This window comes from Bos mutus, chromosome 22 (assembly GCF_027580195.1).
Source record: "Bos mutus isolate GX-2022 chromosome 22, NWIPB_WYAK_1.1, whole genome shotgun sequence".
NCBI lineage: Eukaryota > Metazoa > Chordata > Mammalia > Artiodactyla > Bovidae > Bos > Bos mutus.
Window position 1 is genome coordinate 56,258,157 of NC_091638.1, and position 20,772 is coordinate 56,278,928.

General features: G+C 62.0%; 1 protein-coding gene across 1 annotated transcript in view; it reads left to right on the top strand.

Moving 5' to 3' along the window:
- The first annotated feature begins 15,977 nt into the window (after positions 1–15,977).
- Positions 15,978–20,772, top strand: part of PLXND1 (plexin D1) — a 48,751-nt gene continuing 43,956 nt past the window's right edge. The window contains 1 exon segment of the mRNA XM_070360281.1: positions 15,978–17,470. Within this exon segment, the coding sequence (XP_070216382.1) occupies positions 16,142–17,470 (1,329 nt within the window). The 5' untranslated portion in view covers positions 15,978–16,141.

Genomic DNA, 20,772 nt, shown 5'->3' on the forward strand with positions numbered 1-20,772 from the left:
TTTGTTCCAGGGTGCGGGACCAGGAGGTTTTCCCAAAGGACAGAGCTGGGGGGGTGCAGGAGAGGAGGGGTGGGGGTGGGGCCCTGGCTTCCTTATCCAGCAGGTGCCTACTGTGTGCAGCCCTGCCCCCCCAGGAGAGGCAGGCGAGGCCCCAGGCCTGCTGACTCCAGCTGACTTCTCCTCTGGCACTTCCTTCCCAACTCCTGGCTGTGGATCCTGACCCCCCCCCCCAATTGGACAAACATCTTGCGGCCGTTTCCTCCTCGCCTGCCCGGAGCCCGGCCTGGCCTGAACAAACACTCGGGACCTGCGCTTCCGGCCTCAGCTCTGGGAAAAGCCCGGCCAGGGGCCGCCGAGGTCAGCCCTGAAGGGAAGTGGGAAGGGGGCCCCCGCATGGGGTCTGGCCTGGCCGGCCTTGGCGCTTCATTGACCCCCATCCGTAGAATGGGCCTAATCACGCCCACCTCAGAGGCCCCTAGGGAGACAAGATGTGCCCTCTGGGCCTGGCACAGGACAGGGGACACTGCCCAGGGGGCCGTGAGAGGCCTGGGATGGAGGCAGGCTCCAGGGGACTCCCCCAAGGAACCACAGTGCCAGGAGGGGCCAGACTTAACTCTCCTCCTGTGGCCTCCCACTTCTTGTTCCTATTTCCGAAAAGTGTCCCACCAGGCTGCTGTTCCAGTTCTGGTCCCGACAGACCCTCCCCGGTGTGTGGCTATCAGAGATTAGGAGCCAGGCCCGGGGTGCGGCCGGAGTGGACAGACAACTCTTGACAACGCAAACAGGCGAAGACGGCTGAATGTGAGGAGCGAGCTCCCCGTCGCTGGACGTATGAGCAGAGCCAGCCGGATGCGCAGGAGGCAACCCCTGCCAACACTTACTCTTCCTTACCTGCTCCCAGTGCCCTGGACTGGAGGCAAGCTAGTGCGTTCTGGGGGTCACAAAGATCCAGGTTCCAATCTGGATCCGCTGTGTGCCCAGCCCCTCAGTTTTATAGGTGTGAAAGGGTCTGAGTGAACTGGCCAGGGAAGGCAACCGGCCCCCACGGTGCTCACCCCACTGAGGGGCTGGTGGAGGCGCAGGTCCAAGGGGCACAGGGTCTCTGTTTGCAGGAGACGGGGGTGGTGCCTCCTTCACTCAACCCCCTGACTTGAAGGCTTTACCAGAGAAAGCCTCCCAGCTGGGGTTTGATTTTGATTTTATTTTTGTTTTTCAGGCAGGATCTGGGAGTGGAAACAATGGAATTAATGTGTGTAAGGGTTTTGGTGTTTTCTTTTTTTTTTTCCTTTGGAGCAGTTTCTCCTCATCTGCGGGGTTGGATTCCCACCTCAACTTCCGGTCTTTGGAGGAGCCGGCTGGAGAGGATGGGCGTGGGCGGGGGGGGGGGCGGCGGTCAGGAAGGAGAGAGCTGCGTGGCGGGGCAAGGAGGAAGGAAGGGCTCCTTGTTGCCCCTGGGTCTTTGCACTGGCTGTGCCGCCCCCCCACCTCAGCCCCGGCCCCTGTTGGTAGCCCCGGTGCCTCCTCCAGGAAGCCCTCCCTGACCTCCCCCACCCAGGCTAAACAAACTGGAGTCAGCACCTTCCTGCTCTTATTCATCAGCACTTCATCTTCCACTGCGGGCTGGGCCTCTTGGTTTACAGCTCTCTCCTCTGCTCAGCACTCAGGGGACAGCAGTCGCGTAGAGCATGGGAAGGGGGACCCGGTCCCTACACTGTGGTCCTCACTGTCCACTCAGGCCCCTTGATCTGCGGTGGAGAAGGCAAAGGGCGAGTCGGGCGGGGTCGCGGTGGGGCGGTGGGGGTGGCTACAGGCACAGAAGTGGGAATGGATGGAGTGCACAAGGGCTGGACTCCGACGACCCTGGCTGTCAATCTCGGCAGTGAGTTCTCCCTGAGCCTCAGCTTCCTCCTCTGTAAAATGGGGATGACAGCCCTACCCGGCAAAACCAACTTGAACGGCCCCAGCGCCGGGCCCAGGAGGCATCCTGCAGGTGCTTTAACCAGCTTAGCAGGCGGGCAGCTGGGCTTGGTGCCTAGGCGGTCTGGTCTCTTGGATGGGAGGGTCCGGGGCATGGAGGGGAAAGCGGAGCCCCAGACCTGTAACTCACATGGATCCACTCAGCTACCAAGTAATGCGACCGGTTCCTCCGCACGCCCACCTCTCCTTCTCCCGGCTCCGCCAGGGGCCGAGGGTCCTGCAAACGCAAACCTGCAGCAAATAACGCTGATTATAGCATTTACGAGCCTTTTCTGAGGCTCCTCACTCAACCTCTCGGTCTCTCCTCTATCACGTGGGGTCAGCGCTGGGTGGGCACGTGCGGGTCCAGAGGAGCAGGGCCCCTGCCTCTCATCAAGCCTTGAGGTCCGGAGGCCTTGAGGTTCAGTAAGGACAGAGGGACAGGGCTGGATAATAAAATGGGGGGCGGGGGGACCTCTGGCTGTCACGCACAGATACTGGGCAACCCGCCCCCGACCCCGGAGGATGCCTTACGCATGCGCGTGGCGCTGGGTTCCTTCATGTCCGTCAAATAGCAGAGGCGGTGCGTCCGGGCCCACGTGTACGTGCCCACGCGTGCGTGCGCAGCGTTTGCTGACTCCGCCCCGGGTACCCGGGAGAAACTGAGGCACCGAGCAGGGTGGTGGCTTGTTGGGAGCTTCAGAGCTGGCGTTCCACCAGTGCTACCTTTCCGAGGGGACCTGCGGACCAGCCAGGTGAGTCCAGCCCTGAAAGTTGTGTCTGAGAGGAGGGTCTGGGGTGGGCGGCACTGTTAGCCCTTCTCGGGTGGGTGACCCCCGACAGGTGGCCAGCTGTTCTGAGCGTCTGGTACCCCGCCACGGTGGAGTTGAGTCTCTCCCTCGGGGCTGTGGGGCGGCGACAGGGCCTGGGCTGGGCCGAGGTGGTCTCGCCTCGGAGTGCCCCGTCCCCAGGCTCTGGGCCCCACCCTCCCTCTCTTTGTAGGTGCAGCTGCGCTTTTGGCCTCTGATTCTCAACAAATACCCACCATAACCCACATCCTCCCAACCCGTGGCTTTTGTCTTCTGTTGCCTTTAACACAAATAATACACAAGTTTCTCTGATGAAACTTAGAAAATTGAGACTCGAAAGAAAAACTTCAAATTCTCCCCTCCCACCCAGCAAAGCACTCCGGTACAGAGGGCGCTAGTGGTGAAGTTCTTGCCTGCCAGTGCAGGAAATGTAAAAGACCAGGGTTCGATCCCTCGGTCGGGAAGATCCCTCTGGAGAAGGGCATGGCACTCCAGTATTCTTGCCTGGACAATACCATGGACAGAGGAGCCTGGCGGGCTACAGTCCATGGGATCGCAAAGAGTTGGACACGACTGAAGCGACTTGGCACGCATGCAGGCACCCAGCAAAACATCAAGGGTTCACCCTGCCTGATTCTGCCTCTCCCCAACCCTGTAACCCGCGGTGCACACCCTCGGTGGCGGGCCCTCAGGGTGCCCATCGTTAGCTGCATGGCATGTCCAAGCCCAGGTCCTGGAGTGCAGCTCGGGATGTTACAGCCCTCCATTCCTGTAGGGGCAGGGGAATGCCCACCCCTGCCGTGGCATGGAGGGGGAAGTGAGAACGGAGGGGCAGGGATGGGATGACATGGGTCTAGTTGAGGAAGTGAAAGTTCTCCTGCGGACCTCCCCCCGCACCGATTGACGGCAGCCCGCTGGCATCATCCTTTGTCCCGGATGGAGGTTCACAGGGTGGTGCCCCCCCACCCGACCAAAACCATATTGGGGCCCCAGGCTGTGATACCAGGAGGAAGGGGGTTTCCCTGGTCGCTTGCCCGGGGAGTCTCAGCTCTGGGGGGACCGTCCCAGCCTCAGACCCCAGACTTTGACTCTGGCCTGACCAGCCAAGCCTCTTGAGTGAAGACAGGGAAGTTGGGGCCTGGGGCAGTGGTGGGGTTACTTGTTTGGTTTTACTATTTTCAGATAGAGACTGAATGGGGTCTAGAGCCCAGCCAGGGGGCCTCAGACACCTGCCCAGATGTTCGTGGTGGTAGCCTCCTGTCCTCTGTGAGCGCTCTACCTCGTCACACTGGGCGGGGTTCGAGTCCCCTGCGGTCCTCTCTGTGGACTTGGCCTTGGCAAGCCCCTGCCTGTCTTTGGCCTTCTGTGAAACGGGGCGAGGGATTGCCCGTGCTCCTGAGGGGAGCAGATGAGATGAGTATGGGTCCCCCTGGGGCGGGCCCCGGATGAGTGTCAGTTGGGTTGGAAGGTTTGGGCAGGTGGCCTCTCCTGCCCCGCTGACCAACCCCAGGTGCGGAGGGGCAATGGGCTGGTGGCTCCATCCGTGTGGAGCTCACCGGCTTCCTCTGAGGCCCCACAGGGCCTCCTGTTTCACTGGGGAGAGGGTCTCCCCTCCTATCCCCTTCCTCCAGGCCTCCTTCCTGCTTCCCGAGGTGCGGCTGGCCCTTCCGTCCAGGCGCTCATCAATTGCGCCCGAGGTGCTGAGCGTCCGGCCAGCCTTCTCAGGCCATGACTCACTTCCTGTTTCCTGGAGCTAGAAATAGCTTCCTCTGGATGCTGGGCCAGTGCTGGGGTCTCCCTCCCCAGCAGCTACTCAAAGTCTCTGTAGCCCACCCCTCGCCAGGCCTGGGCACCCCACTAAGTCCGTGTTCAGCTGGACACAAGGCCAGCCCAGGGACCATTCCTTGCTGCCTTAGGGTTGTAGGAGCACCCGCTGGGGGTCTAGCCCTGGGGCAGCAGCAGTGAACAAACATGTGGACCTGCCCTCGGGTGTCTACAGACACTCACCAAATAACCTGGCAACTAGGGTGCTGTGAGCACTGTGCAGGGAGCGCCTGGGGCCTCTGCCCACTGTGGAGTCCTCAGGGGTCACGGATGAAGGAAAACAGGTGGGGCTTTACCCCCAAGAGCTTTTGCAGGGTTTCAAGCTGTTGGAAAACAAGGTGAAGAGGTTTGCAATTGGACAGTCTCCCTGAGGCTGCTTCATGGAGAAGTGATTCCAGGAGAGGCGGGAGGGGGTGGGGCTTGGACGGATGATGTCATCTCAGACTGATGGGAGGGGAGGAGGGGGTGCCCTCTGGACAAATGGGAGGAAAGGACGGGGTGTCTGGGCACCTCCCAGGTTCTGTCTTCAGTGCCACGTGCGATGCAGTGGAGGCCTGGGCTGGGTCCAGGTGGGGTGACGCATTCAGTCCGTGACTGTGGACAAGTCACTCAACTCCACTCTGCCTTGCTTCCCATCTGCAGAATGGGTATAATAGAAGGCCCTCCCTCATGGGCCGCTATTGTGAGGAATAAATGTGATCATCCACGTGCAGCTCCTGGGCAGCCTCAGTAAACTGTAGCTGTTTTATTTTCCGCCTTGGGCTCGGTAGGTCTTCTGCCGTGTGCCCCGGGCTGTGAAAAAGGTGATAAGGCTCCAGTGAAGCTGAGAGGCGCAGCCTCACCCTCATTTTGCAGAAGGGGAAACAGAGGCTGGGAGAGAAGGGCTCTGTTCAAGGTCCTGCAGCTGGGGAGTGGTGAGGCAGGATGTAAACCTGGTCCCTCGGTTCCCAAAGCCTCCCCACACCACCCGGGGCACCCAGAGTGTCCGGCCCCTGCCTGTGGCCCTAAGCTGGGGGAATGAGTTGATGCCAGCATGATCAACCCAGCCAAGTCACGTCCTCATAGGAAAATCTGTATTTTTAGACTCACAAACCCTCCCCAGGCTGGGGGGATGGGTGTCGGCCTTCCCTGGCAGGTGGGTGAAAGCACGGTGTGGCGGAGGGGGAGCATCAGCCAGACACCAGGGCCCTGGGGCTGTGAGGAGTGGGTACCAGCCAAGAAAGTGGCGAGAGGACTTTAGTTCATCTCCTTGCCCATCCATTCACTCACTGGTTCATTCCCTCTCGTGAGCCTGCTCTGAGTCCCTGTGGGGGACCCAGGTATGCCCCCGACAAGATCCAGCTCCTGAGACACTCCCGGTTGGTGAGGGAGCCAGAGCAACAGACACATCGTCGCTTGGTGTGGGCGCTGTGGTGGTGGCCACGGGGGGGGGCCGTGGGAGCGCAGAGTGGGAGGACTCACCCAGCCTGGGAGATCAGGGAAGGCTGCCTGGAAGGGGAGAGGCCAGCACTGACTCTTAAAGGCACCCTTGGAGGCTCAGCCAGGGCCAGGACGAGGAGGGAAGTTTCAGGGTCCTGGTGAAACGTAACATGCATACCAGGACCTGGGGGTGGGGGGCTCCCGGGCCCTGGGGACTCAGACTCTGGCCTGGAGTCGGGGAGGGATGCGGGGAAGTACTGGTGAGGACGCTGGCTCATCCTGAGCCTCCTGGCTGTGGTCAGTGGAGACTGCGCTTAAGTAAGATGACAGATGGCGTCACCCAAAAGTCCCCAAGGGACCAGTTCCAAGTTCCTCAACTCAGGGGACTGGCCAGGCTGAGTAATGCTCACGGGCTGGCCTGCCCGTGGTTAAGGGCTGGACCTTCCAAGGCCTTAGGAAGCCCTTAGGCTGGACCTTCCAAGGCCTTAGGCTTCCCTGGTGGCTCAATGGTAATGAATCTGCCTGCAATGCGGAGGACCCAGGTTCAATTCCTGGGTCGGGAAGATCCCCTGGAGAAGGAAATGGCAATCCGCTCCAGTATTCTTGCCTGGAGAATCCCACGGACAGAGGAGCCTGGTGGGTGACAGTCCATGGGCCCGCAAAGAGTCAGACATGACTGAGTGACTAATACTAACTTAACTTCCAAGGCCAGAGGCTGGACCACTCAAGGTCACAGGCTGAACCACCCAGGACCAGACTGAACCCTCCAAAGCAGAAATTGAGCTTTTGACGGTTGATGATAAAAATCTGGCAGTTTGAGGAGGAAATCCTCTAGCAGTCCTGGGGGCAGCAAGCCCAGGGCCAGTGGACACTCCAGAGACCCGAGTCCCAGCGAGAAGTGCACAGCGTGGGCTCTTTTGTGTCCATCCCCTCACATCAGCCTGTTACCCGTGCGGAGCTTAGCTTGCACACTCATCCCCCATGTGTTTCCGGATTCCCACCCTTGTACACACAACCCCAACGTGCACACAGACACACACACACACATCTCACCACAACCGTGCCCATGTTTTCCCCTCTTAGCGCCCCCCCCAGTGCATACACACTGGGAGCCCACCCGAGACGGGGGGTCCTGCAGGCTGGGGCGGAGCTGGGGGGACGGTCATTACCAGAGTGTGCCCCGTGGCCCCCATGCTTCTCTCCTGGCAGGTGAACTGATGGGCTGCGGCCCCGCCCGCCCTGGGCAGCTGTCCGTGAGAAGGCCTCTTCAGAGCCAAGGGCAGCGTGGTGCCATCCCACCTCTGCGAGTTTCAGACAGGGCAGAGTCTGCCCCCAGTGACCAGGGAGGCCCCTCTGACTTAATGTCTCAGGTTGAACTCTGCATCTCCCATCAGCCTGTTGCTCTCAGCTTCTGGAAGAGGCAGCCCCAGGCTGGTGAAGCCCCCAACCTAGGAACTCCCTGCCTGGACCCTGCCTCTCCTCACCACAGACCACATCGTCGTCCCCTAGTCCTCAGGAGTCCCTCTTCCTAAGAACCCGAAAGCCATCTTTGGCTTCCTGCGCTCGCTGTGCAGTCAGGGGGCTCTCCCTGGCCTTGCCTAGCCCTCCAGAGCCTGGAGAACCCATCCCACCCCACCCCCCTCCAGCGGAGCCCCCAGCTCACCTTCTCTGCGCCTCCAGGGGCCGCGCACTGCCCACTCCAGCTGCTGCCCTGGTCCTCATGCTGGGAAAGCTCTCCCGTGAGCGTCCTGCAGATCTTAGCTCAAGGGTCAGTGCCCCAGGGAGGCCCTTGATCACCCCAAGATGGGCTCAGGTCCCCCCACCCTGCGAGAAATTCTCCTGGAACCACGTGGTGTTGCCCTTTGTAAAGCTGTGGCTCTTCGCAGTTATGTGATTATTTGCACTATTTGATTAGAGACTATCTCCCCCATGAGACAGAGACCATGCCTGCAGGGTCCCCATAATATCCCCAGGGTTTGGCAGAGTAGGTGGTTGGTCAGTGGTGGTGGAAAGAAGGAAGGGAGAACTCTGTTCTGGTGTTTCATTCCACCCAGGGTTTTGCCTGGAGGCGCAGGACCCTCAGAACCACACCAGGAATCAGGCTGAGGGGTCACCTTGAGGGCCAGCGGGTCTTCCAGGCACAGGGCAGGATGGCCTGGTCTTGTGAAGGGGGGCGGGCAGTGTGGCCACGTGGACAAAGTTGGGGTCGTGGCGGCAGCTTTGGCAGAGTGTGTCTGGCGTCGCCCAGGAAGGGGTCTCCAGCGGCCAGCGTGACCATCCCATCTGCTTGGTCGATGTCCTAGGGTGGGGACACAGAGGTCCATCCATCCTAACGTTTACAGGCAGTGATCATGTGTCCACCCGGGAAGACCACCGAGTCCGCTTGGGAGGACAGATGCTCTCCTACTGTGAGGTGAGCAATCTGAAGAGAGGAGCTTCTGATACTGCTCCAGAAAGTCCTCTGGAAGGAAAGACTCAAGGTAGTCCTCTCAGAAAGACAGCCATGTAGACTAGACCTTGAGGGAGGCCTGGGAGCTCAAGAGGAAAGACTTTCCGAAGGAAGCGACATCTGGGCTGGGTGTGGAGAGACGCCTGCAAGGTGACCAAGAAAAGAAGATGCACGTCTTCTCCGAACACTGGGTTCTCTTTAGAGACTTGTGCAGGCCACAGGACCGGTGAGACTGAGCCCTGCTCATCCACGCCAGCCTCGCCCACACATGCGTGCCAATGAGAGCATCTCTGCCCTGTCCTAGAGCCAGAAGGACTTTCCGGTTCTCGTGTGTGCCCCGCTGGAGTGGAAGGGGTCTCAGAATCGGTTCAGTTGCAGGCCAGGTCCAGGCACACCTGCTAAGCAGACTCCAAGGAGCCACTGAGAAAAGACCCAGCTCTGTCCCAGGCAGAGACCAAACGCCATGGGCCAACTCTGTCAGGAAGCAGATGCATCAGCCCATTTTACAGAAGAGAAAATGAGGCTCAGGAGCATGTAGTCTGGAGAGGACAAAAGGGTCTTGAGATGAGGCCCTGGCTGCAGGGGGAGGAAGTGGCAGCAGGGGGAAGAGCTGCCTCTGTGGGCACCTGACACCCAAGCCAGCTCTGAGCTCCGTCCAGGTGGGGCGGGACCGGGCGGTGTGGGGCGGGGCCGGGCAGGGCGGCCAGAAGCCAGAGCTGGAGGGATGGGGGAGCAGCAACATCTCCTCACCATCCATGACTTGAATGATCAATATGAGTGATTCTTTACCACAGGTCAAATGGCTGGCAGCTCCACATGCTCTAGGGAATATCTCATTTTGATCCACATGGCCTAGAAAGGCTGGGACTTTTAGAACCATTTCACTGAATGTTCACTGGAAGGACTGATGCTGAAGCTGAAACTCCAATACTTGGGCCACCTGATGAAAAGAGCTGACTCATTTGAAAAGACCCTGATGTTGGGAAAGGTTGAAAGAGGGAGGAGAAGGGGACAACAGAGGATGAGATGGTTGGAGGGCATCACCGACTCTATGGACATGAGTTTGGGTAAACTCCAGGAGTTGGTGATGGACAGGGAAGCCTGGTGTGCTGCGGTTCATGGGGTCACAGAGTCGGACACAACTGAGCGACTGAACTAAACACTGGTGTGGAGTCTGAGACCTGGAGAGCCAAAGGGACTCACCCTGGGTCACACACACGGGAAGCAGACCGATCTGAACCCAGGACCGCAGGATGACAGTGGCACAGCTTTGACTGGACTTCCCTCGTGGGGAAGAGGGAACAGCCAGACCTAGGAGTTCCCGCTCCAACCTGAGTGGCGGGGTGGCCCTGAGCAAGTCACTTCCCTTTTCTCCTCCCCCATAAATGGGCCTGACAGTCCATGTGGTGTGAAGGATGAAGTTCACGTTCAATCCTGAGTCATCCTGTAAGGGCTCTGTAAACCCCAGGACATGGGTGCCCCTTCCCCTGGGAAGCCTGCCTTGGTTGCTCCCAGGGGCCTGGCTGCCTGAACGCTCCTCTGTGTATCTTCAAGGCATCATCACAGCTGGGTCCTGGGGCATACAGTAGGTGCTCACTCAAAATCCGCTGGAATGAGGATGGCCAGACAGGCTTGGGTTCAAATCCAGGGCCACTGCCTTGCCTCCCTGAGCCTCAGTTTACTCATCCATCAAATGGGATCACTAGCACCGCCCTTCGATGGCTTCCTTGAGGATTGACTGGGATATGTCTGGTGCACAGTAGGTGCTCAGCCCCCATGACTGTTCAGTGAACAGCAGCGTCCTGCTCAGCTCTGGCCTTCCCCTGCCTCCTCGGGGCTCCATCTGTGGGGCACCTCCCCTCTGTTCAGGGATCGCCTGCCCCGGGCAGCTGGCCCCCTGGAGCGGGCAACAGCCTGAGAATGTGGGTGGGGTCCCCGGGGGCGGCCCTGCCCCCAACCCCCTGCCGCTGCCGGACAGAGGCCTCAGTGTGGAGCTGCCGGGGTCCTTTCCCGGGCCCAGACCCATGACTGGACGTCTGAGAATGCCGCCCATTATCCGACTCACAGAGCACAAAGGCCCACGCAGGGGCTTGGCAGGCCCGGCGCCCGGGGTGGGTGCATGGGGGCTCCGGGTCCCCACCCCAGAGGGCAGGGCTGTGCCCAGAGCCGGGAGAGGGTGTCTCTCACACGCAGGAAAGAGAGCCATTTCCTCCAGCCTCTCGGGGAGACAAAGACAGAAGTGGGCAGGGGGCTTGTCACAGGCGAGGGTGGGCGCCCCTCGGGAGCCCTGACACACGACCTAGGAGTCTACCCGCCCCCTCCCCACCCTGCCACCCCCTCCAGGGCATCCATCCTGGGGGATGGAATGCTCCAGAACCCTGAAAAAGGTCCACCCCCCGGTCTTCCCCAGAGCTGGCCGTGGGCAGACACCCACCGAACCTCCCCAGCAGCACCAGGGGTCTGTAGTTGAAACCCAGGACGGTTATGGGTCCTGTGGCCCCGCCCACGCTGCCGCTCGAGGGTAACCCGGCCCCACCCATGTCCACTCCTGTAGGACGCAGAGACAGTGATGGGAGACCCAGCGTGGAGGGGCAGGGCTGCCTAGAGAGGGGGAGGGGGCAGGGGCCACTTCAGGCCGACTCTTTGCTGTGTGACCTCAGGCAGGCCCCTAGGTGTCTCTCAACCTGGCATTCAGGTTGATGAGAAGAGGGGAGGGAGACCCGGGCGGAAGGTTGGTTAAGGGAGGCAACCTTTTGCATCCAGGTGGGTAACGGCAGTGGCATCGACAGCGTGTCTCGGTGGCAGCTGATACGAGGGTGACGTCGTCATCTGGGTCTGGGGGCCTCTCCTGAGTGGGGTACAGATGATCCCATCTGAGGGGCTAGGGGAGAGGACGCCTGCGATCTAGAGCTGGAAGGTCAGTGGACGCCCTGCTGCTTGACCTGCCGGGCCTTTGACGTGTCGGTTTTTCCGTTCTCGCCGCAGCCTTGGGAGCCTGCTTACCCTCCCCTTTGCCAGATGAGGAAACTGAGGCTCAAAGAGAGGCAGTTGCCACCAAGCTCACCCAGGCGGCTGGGGCAGACACAGCTGGGCCTGGAACTCAGGCCTCCCCAACGCCAGGGCAGGACACAGAGGGTCACAGTGGCCTAGAGTGGGGTTCAGAGGCCGCCCAGCCGTGCCACCGTGGGCAAAGGGTGGCACCTCCCTGACCCTCAGTGTTCCTGTCTGTAAAATGGGGCTGAGAAAACCCGGCCATCAGGCTTGTTCCCGGGGAGGGTGAGATGGGCAGAGCCTCGAGGAGGAGCTGCAGGGGGGCCCTGGCACTGTCGGGGGCCCAGGCTGGGGTGCCGAGCTGTCCTGGAGGACTCTGTCCCTGTCACCACGGCGGTGCTCGGAGCAGGGGGCGTGTGGGGATCACTTCCTGCAGGGGAAGTGCTGGTGGAGGAGGCCAGCCCGCAGGACTGGAGGGCAGGGGCCCCCTCTTCCCTGTCAGCCCTGGCCCCACTGTTATTTTTTCCAATTGAAGAAGGAAAACATTTCCTCCTCCTCCTTGCACTCTGCCCTGGGCGGCCAGAGAGCAGAGGACAGACGTGTCAGGATGGGGAACCCCCCGCCCCCCGTCCCAGCCCAGGCGACAGGGAAAGGCCCGGGCTCCCCCTTCTCTGGGCCAGCCTGGCCGCTGGACCCCTGGGTGTCCAGGCAAGGACCTGCCCCATCTGGGCACTGTGTCCTCGTCTCCAAGCACACTGGTTTCTATCAGTGTTTCCCAAATGTTAGACTTTTCATACCACTTGGATTGTGACCCTGCTGCTGCTGCTACTGCTAAGTCGCTTCAGTCACCAGGCTCCCCCGTCCCTGGGATTCTCCAGGCAAGAACACTGGAGTGGGTTGCCATTTCCTTCTCCAGTGCATGAAAGTGAAAAGTGAAAGTGAAGTCGCTCAGTCGTGTCCGACTCTTAGCGACCCCATGGACTGCAGCCTACCAGGCTCCTCCGTCCATGGGATTTTCCAGGCAAGAGTACTGGAGTGGGGTGCCATTTGTCTTTAAATCAACCCATGTTTTAAAGACTTCCATAAATGCATTTATCAAGCAAGCTTGACATCGGTATTATACTTGGAAAGCCAGCCTCACTTGCCCAAGCCATAAAATAAGTGCCAATATTATAAAGAAAACAAGGAGCTATAAGCAAAATTCTAGAATGCTGAGCTTGAGACCTCATCTCTATTAAAAATGGACAGTGACAAATGTTAGAGAGGTATTAAAGATACATGGGCCCCAAGCAGAAACTTCCTCTTGAGCAGACACAGAGAAGGGCCTGATCACAGTGCCACCCGGGGTAGCTGGCAGCCACTCCAGGGTAGGTTAATCCGGGTTAGTTAACTCAGCGTGGGTTGATGGTGGGTACTGCCTAACCCCCCTGCCTGGGGATCATCCATCTCCCCTGTGTCCCCTCTAAAATCCCTTCTCAGAGGATACCCCCTACCCCTCCGCCTCTTAGCATGACCAGGGGAGATATGGGCTCTTCCCTTCCTCCCTCCCTTCCTTCCTTCCTTCCCTCCCTCCCTCCCTCAGCCCACAGTTATCAGCACCTCTCTGCCCAGCCGGGGGTCCAGTGTGGCCGCCACCACGATCCATTGTGGCCTGAGGGTAATGAATGGGCAGAGGGGGGAAAACATGTGATCTGGTTAGAGCTGGGTTCAAATCCTCACCTCGCTCATGCCCCCTCCATTTCTCCATCTGTGAAATGGGTTTGATGACCCCTGCGTTTTCTGCTGGCTGTGAGGAGGGCATGAGGTTGTGCGGGGCAGTGCTGGGTACAGTAGTTTGCTCTTGTTGGAGAGTGGGTCTGCGAGCTGCCACAGGGCCCTGATATAAGGGAAGAAGCACACAGTTACCCAGGGCCTGCCATGTTCCCAGCACTGGGCTGGCTTCACATCCACAGCCTCGCAGGGGCTGGAGGGCTCTTATGGTTCTCCTCATTTTACAGACAAGGACATGGGCTCAGAGAGGGTAAGGGCCTTGCCCTAGGCCACACAGCACTGCCACCTCCAGCTTCCATGAAGACGCTTGGACCCTGGCCGTGGCTTCCACGGCTCACCTGGCCTGCGTAGCCCCAGCTCCCCGGCATCTCTGGAAACCCAGCCCTTGGCTTGGCAGGTAGTTTGGTGTCCAGAGTGCCCAGAACCATCCACCATGCGCCAGACTGAAGTTGCGACCACGGAGAGCATTCTCCTCAAGGCTCGGTGGGGGGAGCTGCAGGATGTGGCAAGATGAGCTGGGAGACAGGAAGGAAGCTAGGAGGGCGAGGGGGGTGGGGAGAGAGAGGGCTTGGGAGATCGGGGGAGGGAGATTAAGAGGGGCAGAGACAGAGAGAGAGATGCCCACACAAAGACAGAGTAGAAGGGTTGGGGGGGAGAGACAAAGAATGGGAGAGACCGGGAGGAGTGAGAAGGCAGACAGAACCAGAGACGGGTGGGGAAGGCTGAGGAGGATGGGATGGGGCGGGACTTAGACGGAGGGGGCCCCGGGGAGCGGGGGCGAGGTGCACGGAGGCAGCCCCCTGCACCCGTCCCAGGCTGCTCCAGAGGTGGCACAGCTAAGTGCTCCCCACCAAGGCTGGAGGTGGGGACCAGGGTCTTATCAGGCTGTCTCCTGAGTGGCCTTGAGCCCCGGGGGCGGGGGATGGGGCCCCAAAGCAGAACCTCTGGCTTCCTGCGTGGAGTGCTCCCGGCTGGCTGTCAGGGCAGCGGTCAGACCCATCCGAGGGCTTGGAAAGAGGCAGGCTGATGCGCACATCCTGACGGCAGGAAGCCGGGCCGTTTGGGGAAGTGGGGGGCCTGCTGTCAGCCTGGCCTTTCCTGCCTGCCCCGTGGGGCCCCGAGAAACAGCCCCCGCCATCCTTCCTTCCTGGCCAGGTGGGAACAGGTGAGGGAGGCTATGCTCCCCCCACCCAGTTCTGAGAGGCTGGAGCTGGCCGGGGAGAGTTGGGTGGGGTTCGGAGCCTGCAGATGGGGCTTTCAAACATCATAGCTCTGCTCCTTAGGAGCTGTGGGTCTGGAGCCAGTCCGTGCACCCCTGGGGCCTCAGGCTCTGAATCTGTAAGGTGGGACAGTAATCTGAGCAGTGTCAGAGGCGGCTGCGAGGGCCGAGTGAGTCAGAATGTGCTTGGTATGGCATATGGCAGGGGGCGAGCCTTGCTTGGGCGCTGGCAATGGTCAGCTGCCACGTGTGCGCCTCGTGCAGGCCCCATGACCTGTCGTCATCGCTGCCCACTGTTGCCCCCAGTGCCCACCTGCTTCTCCCACGTGAAAGGAGAAGCAAGCCCAGGGCTGGCTTACCTGTGGCTGTGCCCACAAGCAAGCGTGCTAACTCACTTCAGTCGTGTCCAACTCCCTGTGACCCCATGGACCGTAGCCCGCCAGGCTCCTCTGTGCGTGGGATTCTCCAGGCCAGAATACTGGAGTGGGTTGCCATGGCCTCCTCCTCTTCCCAGTCCAGGGATCAAGCCCGGCTCTCTTGCTCTGGCAGGTGGATTTTTTACCACTGTACCACCAGGGGAGCCCCACATGTGGCTGATCTTCCCCTAAATTTGGGGGGATTTTAGATCCTCCTAGAGTTCTGAATAAAGTGGGTGGAAGGGCAGCTTCCACCCTGTGGGCCTCCTGGGGCCATCACACCACCCATCCCCCCAACCAGGACCAAGGCCCCACTCTGGGTGCCCTGGGCTCTGAACGGTCCTAAAATAGTACCTCTGTGCTTTCCCCTGATCTGTGCACTGGTCAAGGCCCCTTCTGGGCTGGAGATCATGGAATCTGAGGGGGTGGTGCCCCTGTCCAACTGACCTGCGGGTGCCCAGGCTCTGGGGTTTGAGGCCTGGGCAGTATATCCTGTGAAGGAGACTGGAGTGTGAGATGGGGAGAGACCAGGAGGACGGGGATGAGGAGGGTGGACAGAGGTGGACGAGACGGGGCAGAGGGCTCCAGGGAGACAGAGGGCCCGACGGGGCGGGCGCAGAGGGAGCCACCAGGACAGAACAGGGGAGGGTGGGTGAAGCAGAGACCGAGAAAAGGAGAGACGGCACGCATGGAGTTGGGGTGGGGGGCGGGCCACGCAGAGACAGGGAGACGCCGAGAGACATTCAGCGAGAAAGACAGATACAGAAAAAGAGATGGGAGAAAAGAGAAAAAAAGCACGACAGACAGGCCAAGGCAGCCAAGAGGGAGAAGGAACTCAAGCAATCAGCGACGGAGGCGGGGGCAGCTCCGGGTGCCGCGCGAGAGGGTCGTGCAGGCCGCCGGGCAGCCGACCCACCGACAGCCGAGCGGGGCCCGGTGGGGCGAGGCCCGGGCCGCCAGGGGCGGGGGGACCCAGAGTGCGTGCGGGAGCTGGGCCTGGGGCCGGGAGGGGGCCCGGGAGGCGGGGCGCGGCCGGGCGGGGCGCGGCGGGGGCGGGGCCCGAGGGCGTGTCCGCGGCGGAGCCGCCCCCGCCCCGCCCCCGAGTTGCGCGGAGCGACGGAGCCGGGCCGGGGCGCCGGGGCCGGGGGCGGCTGGCTGGCTGGCGCGGGCAGGAAGCGCGCCTCGCGGCCCGGGCCCGCCCCCCGCCTCCTGCCGCCTCCGGGCTCCCGGCTCCCGGCCGCGCCGCGCCCCATGCACTCGCCGTGCCGCGCAGCCCGCGCACGCCCGGATGGCTCGTCGCGCCGCGGGCGGCGCACCCCTTAGCGCCCGGGCCGCCGCGGCCAGCCCCCTGCCGCCGCGCCCGCCATTCCGGGCCCCGCAGTGCCCGCCGCCGCCGCTGCTGCTTTGGCTGCTGCTGCTCCTGGGGGCGGCCCGGATCGGCGCCCTGGAGATCCAGCGCCGGTTCCCCTCGCCCACGCCCACCAACAACTTCGCCCTGGACGGCGCGGCGGGGACCGTGTACTTGGCGGCCGTCAACCGCCTCTACCAGCTGTCGGGCGCCAACCTGAGCCTGGAAGCCGAGGCGGCCGTGGGCCCGGTGGCCGACAGCCCGCTGTGTCACGCCCCGCAGCTCCCCCAGGCCTCGTGCGAGCACCCGCGGCGCCTCACCGACAACTACAACAAGATCCTGCAGCTGGACCCGGGCCAGGGCCTGGTGGTCGTGTGTGGCTCCATCTACCAGGGCTTCTGCCAGCTGCGGCGGCGGGGCAACATCTCGGCGGTGGCCGTGCCCTTCCCGCCCGCCGCGCCGCCCGCCGCGCCCGTCACGGTGTTCCCCAGCATGCTGAACGTGGCGGCCAACCACCCCAACGCGTCCACCGTGGGGTTGCTCCTGCCGCCGGCGGCCGGCGCCGGGGGCAGCCGCCTGCTCGTGGGCGCCACGTACACGGGCTACGGCAGCGCCTTCTTCCCGCGCAACCGCAGCCTGGAGGACCACCGCTTCGAGAACACGCCCGAGATCGCCATCCGCTCCCTGGACGCGCGGGGCGACCTGGCCAAGCTCTTCACCTTCGACCTCAACCCCTCCGACGACAACATTCTCAAGATCAAGCAGGGCGCCAAGGAGCAGCACAAGCTGGGCTTCGTCCGCGCCTTCCTGCACCCTCCCGACCCGCGACCCGGCGCGCAGACCTACGCGTACCTGGCGCTCAACAGCGAGGCGCGCGCAGGCGACAAGGAGAGCCAGGCGCGGAGCCTGCTGGCGCGCATCTGCCTGCCCCGCGGCGCCGGCGGCGACGCCAAGAAGCTCACGGAGTCCTACATCCAGCTGGGCTTGCAGTGCGCGGGCGGCGCGGGCCGCGGCGACCTCTACAGCCGCCTGGTGTCCGTCTTCCCCACGCGCGAGCTGCTCTTCGCGGTCTTCGAGCGGCCGCAGGGGACCCCGGCGGCCCGCGCGGCTCCCGCCGCGCTCTGCGCCTTCCGCTTCGCCGACGTGCAAGCCGCAATCCGCGCCGCGCGCACCGCCTGCTTCGTAGATCCTGTACCCGACGTGGTGGCCGTGCTCGACAGCGTGGTGCAGGGCACCGGGCCGGCCTGCGAACGCAAGCGCAACATCCAGGTAGGACGCCCAGGCAGCCGGGGCTCGGGGACCGTCCCAGGGCGCCGGCGGGAGGGCGGGCGGGTAACCCAGCAGGTTGTGCAGCTGAGCGGGTCCCACGTGTGAGCGTACCTCGACCCAGATGTGCGTGTATGGGGACCCAAGTGTGAACTCTGCGCCCCAGGTGCTTTTGTGGAAACCCCGGTGGTGACCTGAGGATACAGGTATCAGCGGAGGTGGGGGGCACTGGCCTGAATATGGTGTGAGCCCGCTGGGCCGTCCATAGGAGTGCTCCCTTACAGGTGCACGTGTCTAGGTGTGCAGGGCGGATACCATTGTGGGTGAGTGCCCAAGAGTGCGCTGACGAGAGCCAGAGGGGCATATCTTCTAAAGAGGTGTCTGCAAGACATGTTCCGAAGAGACTTGGGTGTGCAAGTGAGGGTCGTAGCAGTGGGCTGAGGGTACAGCGTGTGAGTGCCATGTCTGCCCAAGGTGTGTTCAGGGCCGGCCGTGTGGGCCCCTCAGAGCCGCCTTTGCGAGCTGGCAGATGTGTGCACGGGTGTGGCAGGTGTGTGCCAGGGCCCTGCTGGCGGGGGGGTCGGGGAGAGGAATGAGTGTGTGCACCAGACCCGTGTGTCACTGAGCTGGGTGACGTGGGAGTGGAGGCAGTCAAGTGTGGGCGGCACATGGACCCTGGCATTTGGGAACCCATTAGTGCTCCAGGGAGGCTGCCGGTTGGCAACAGCGTGCCTTTACTGAGCGTTTAGCGTGCACCAGGCGTGGGGTTTCGCCTACTAAGCACATCACAAGAGCGTGACTCTGTTCAAACAGCAGTCCTCTCAAGTAGGCTCTGTTCCCATCCCCGTTTTACGGATGAAGCAACTGAGGCCCGGGGAGGTTAAGTAACTTGCTGCAGATCACACAGCTTAGGAGGAGCAGAGGCAGGATCTGGGTCCAGGCTGTGTGGCCTGGAGCTCAGAGTGTGTGTGTGTGTGTGTCCAAGGAGGAGTTGGGGTGGCTGGGGTGGGGAGCTGCCGCTCCAGGAGGGGAGGGAGGCGAGCAGGACTGTGTGTAGCGCCCGAGTGGGGAGCTGGAGGGAAGGGGCAGGGTCAGGTACCCCAGCAGTGGTGGTGGCGGGGAGGCGGCCCAGGCACCTGGGGCCAGGCTTGGCGGGGGCGAGGGGGTGTCCAGGCTGGGGGTTCGATGTCTGTGTTGATCTGGGGTGAACGCGACACAAGGGCCCTGGAGGGAATTGTGTGGTCCTCAAGGGAGTCAGCCAGCAAGGGGTCCCTTCTTCAGGGGGCCCTGGAGGTGGACCCCCGTGCCTTTTTCGCATTCTCCATCCCCAGCTGAGTCAGGGGACCCCTGGCCGCTCCCCTCCAAGCCTCAACTTCTCAGCTTTCCCTGGAGAGGACGGGAAGGAGCCCTCCCTGGGGCTGGTCAGCAAGCTGGTCACGAGATGAATTATTCCCTCCGTGGGTGTGCCCAGTACTGGAGCTTTGAGAAAACACAGATTCTTTCGCTGCAGCTGGGCCGGCCCCCGCCCTGGCGCCCACCAGTGCCCACCACCCGGCTGGCCGGCTGCCCTGAAAGTGAAGGTCATGGTGGGTGAGCAGGGCAGGCGGATCGGGAGCCGGCAGCCGCCCAGCGCCATGCTCAGGACATCCACTCTTCCCCTTCCCGAAATCCTCGAGCTCTGCCGGGCTGTGGGACACAAGCTTTGTGTCAGGGGTGGGTCTCAGAGCTGCAGGAGGGGAATGGGGAGTCTCCCTGATTCCTGGAGGGGAGACTCTGTTGGAAGGTCCTTTCCAGGCCTGCGCGGCCAGCCGGGCCCACGGTGTGAGCCATCTGTGGGATTCCTCAGGCCGCAGCCTCCCTTCCCCCTCCAGCAGGAGCCGCCCTGGTTCCCACGGTCCCTCGTCCCCAGCCTGGCCTGGCCTGCTGCCGTGAGTCACTCTGCTGAAGGGGGTTGGGGCTTCCCTTTCCTGGGGGGCAGGGCCTCTGCAGGGACACCGCCCTGGGGACAGAGTGGCCCAGGGCCTCCTTGCCATCCCAGAGTGGGGCTGATTCCTGGCCCTGCCTGGCACTCTCCCTGCGTCCTCCACACCCCTCTCCCTTCCCCGTGCCCAGCTGTGAGCACAGGCCAGGGCCGCTCCCAGATGTGTGCAGGGTCCCCGGTCCAGACCTCTAGCACCGGGGGGCGGGGGGCAGTGGTTATTCTTGCCCGCTCCCCCCTTACAAGCTAAGGATGTGGACTTCGCACACTGGATTAAATCCTGCTCTTGCTGCTTCCCAGCTGTGTGACCTTGACAAGTGGCTTCATCTCTCTGAGGCTTAGTTGCCTCATCTGTAATGTGGGGACCTTAGATCGCTAAGGATTCAGTTCAGTCGCTCAGTCGTGTCTGACTCTTTGTGACCCCATGGACTGCAGCACGCCAGGCCTCCCTGTCCATCACCAACTCCCGGAGCTTGCTTAAACTCATGTCGATTGAGTCGGTGATGCCTTCCAACAGTCAACCCTCATCTCTAAGGATTGATAAGGACCAAATGAGTTAGTTTTCAGTACACAGCACACAGCGGGGGCCTGGCAGATATGTGCTGTTCCGGTTATTACTACCCCTGGGGTGTTAGAAGCATGTCTGAGCTTAGTCCTGGACATCAACCAGTGACCTCTCCTGGCTTATTCTGCAACCTTGAAGACCCAGTAAACATTGCCTAAGTCCCTGCGGTGTCGCTGTGCGCTGGGGCCCAGTGGAGGCTCCCTCACCGTCTGCTCTCGTGCGAGCTAGGTGAGCGGAGGGCCAGACACATGGCCGAGGCATAGGCGCTGTGATGGGGGAGCACAGAGGGGCCTCCGGGGAGGGTGGTGTCAAAGCACAGGTGGGTGGGCGAACAGGAGTTGGGCTCGTGAAGAGGGCAGGAGAAGAAGGAACGGGTCCAGGTCAAGGGTCACAGGTCCAGGGGCCTGGAGCGGCAAGGCGGGCTGGGGCTGTGCAGGGTGAGCAGTGTGTGCCGGGGCGGGGATCGGGAAGTGTGAGCTGGGCTGGGGAGTAGGCTGGCCTGCCCTAGGCGCGGCTGTGTCCTGGGGACACGAGGTGGGGGAGTGGGGGACTCTGAGGGCTTCAGCCAGAGCATCCAATCTGAAGGAGCATCTCAGTTTCCCTGCCTGTAGAATGGGAGCGGTAACAAAAGTACCGCCCTTCCAGGACTGCGGCGGGATTAAATAAGATGCCACAGGTGAGGCCCCAGCAGCGTGCTGGCGCAGGTGCTTGCAGCTACTAGGGTTATATTTAATAATTAGGAGCTAGTTTAGAAAGTTGCTA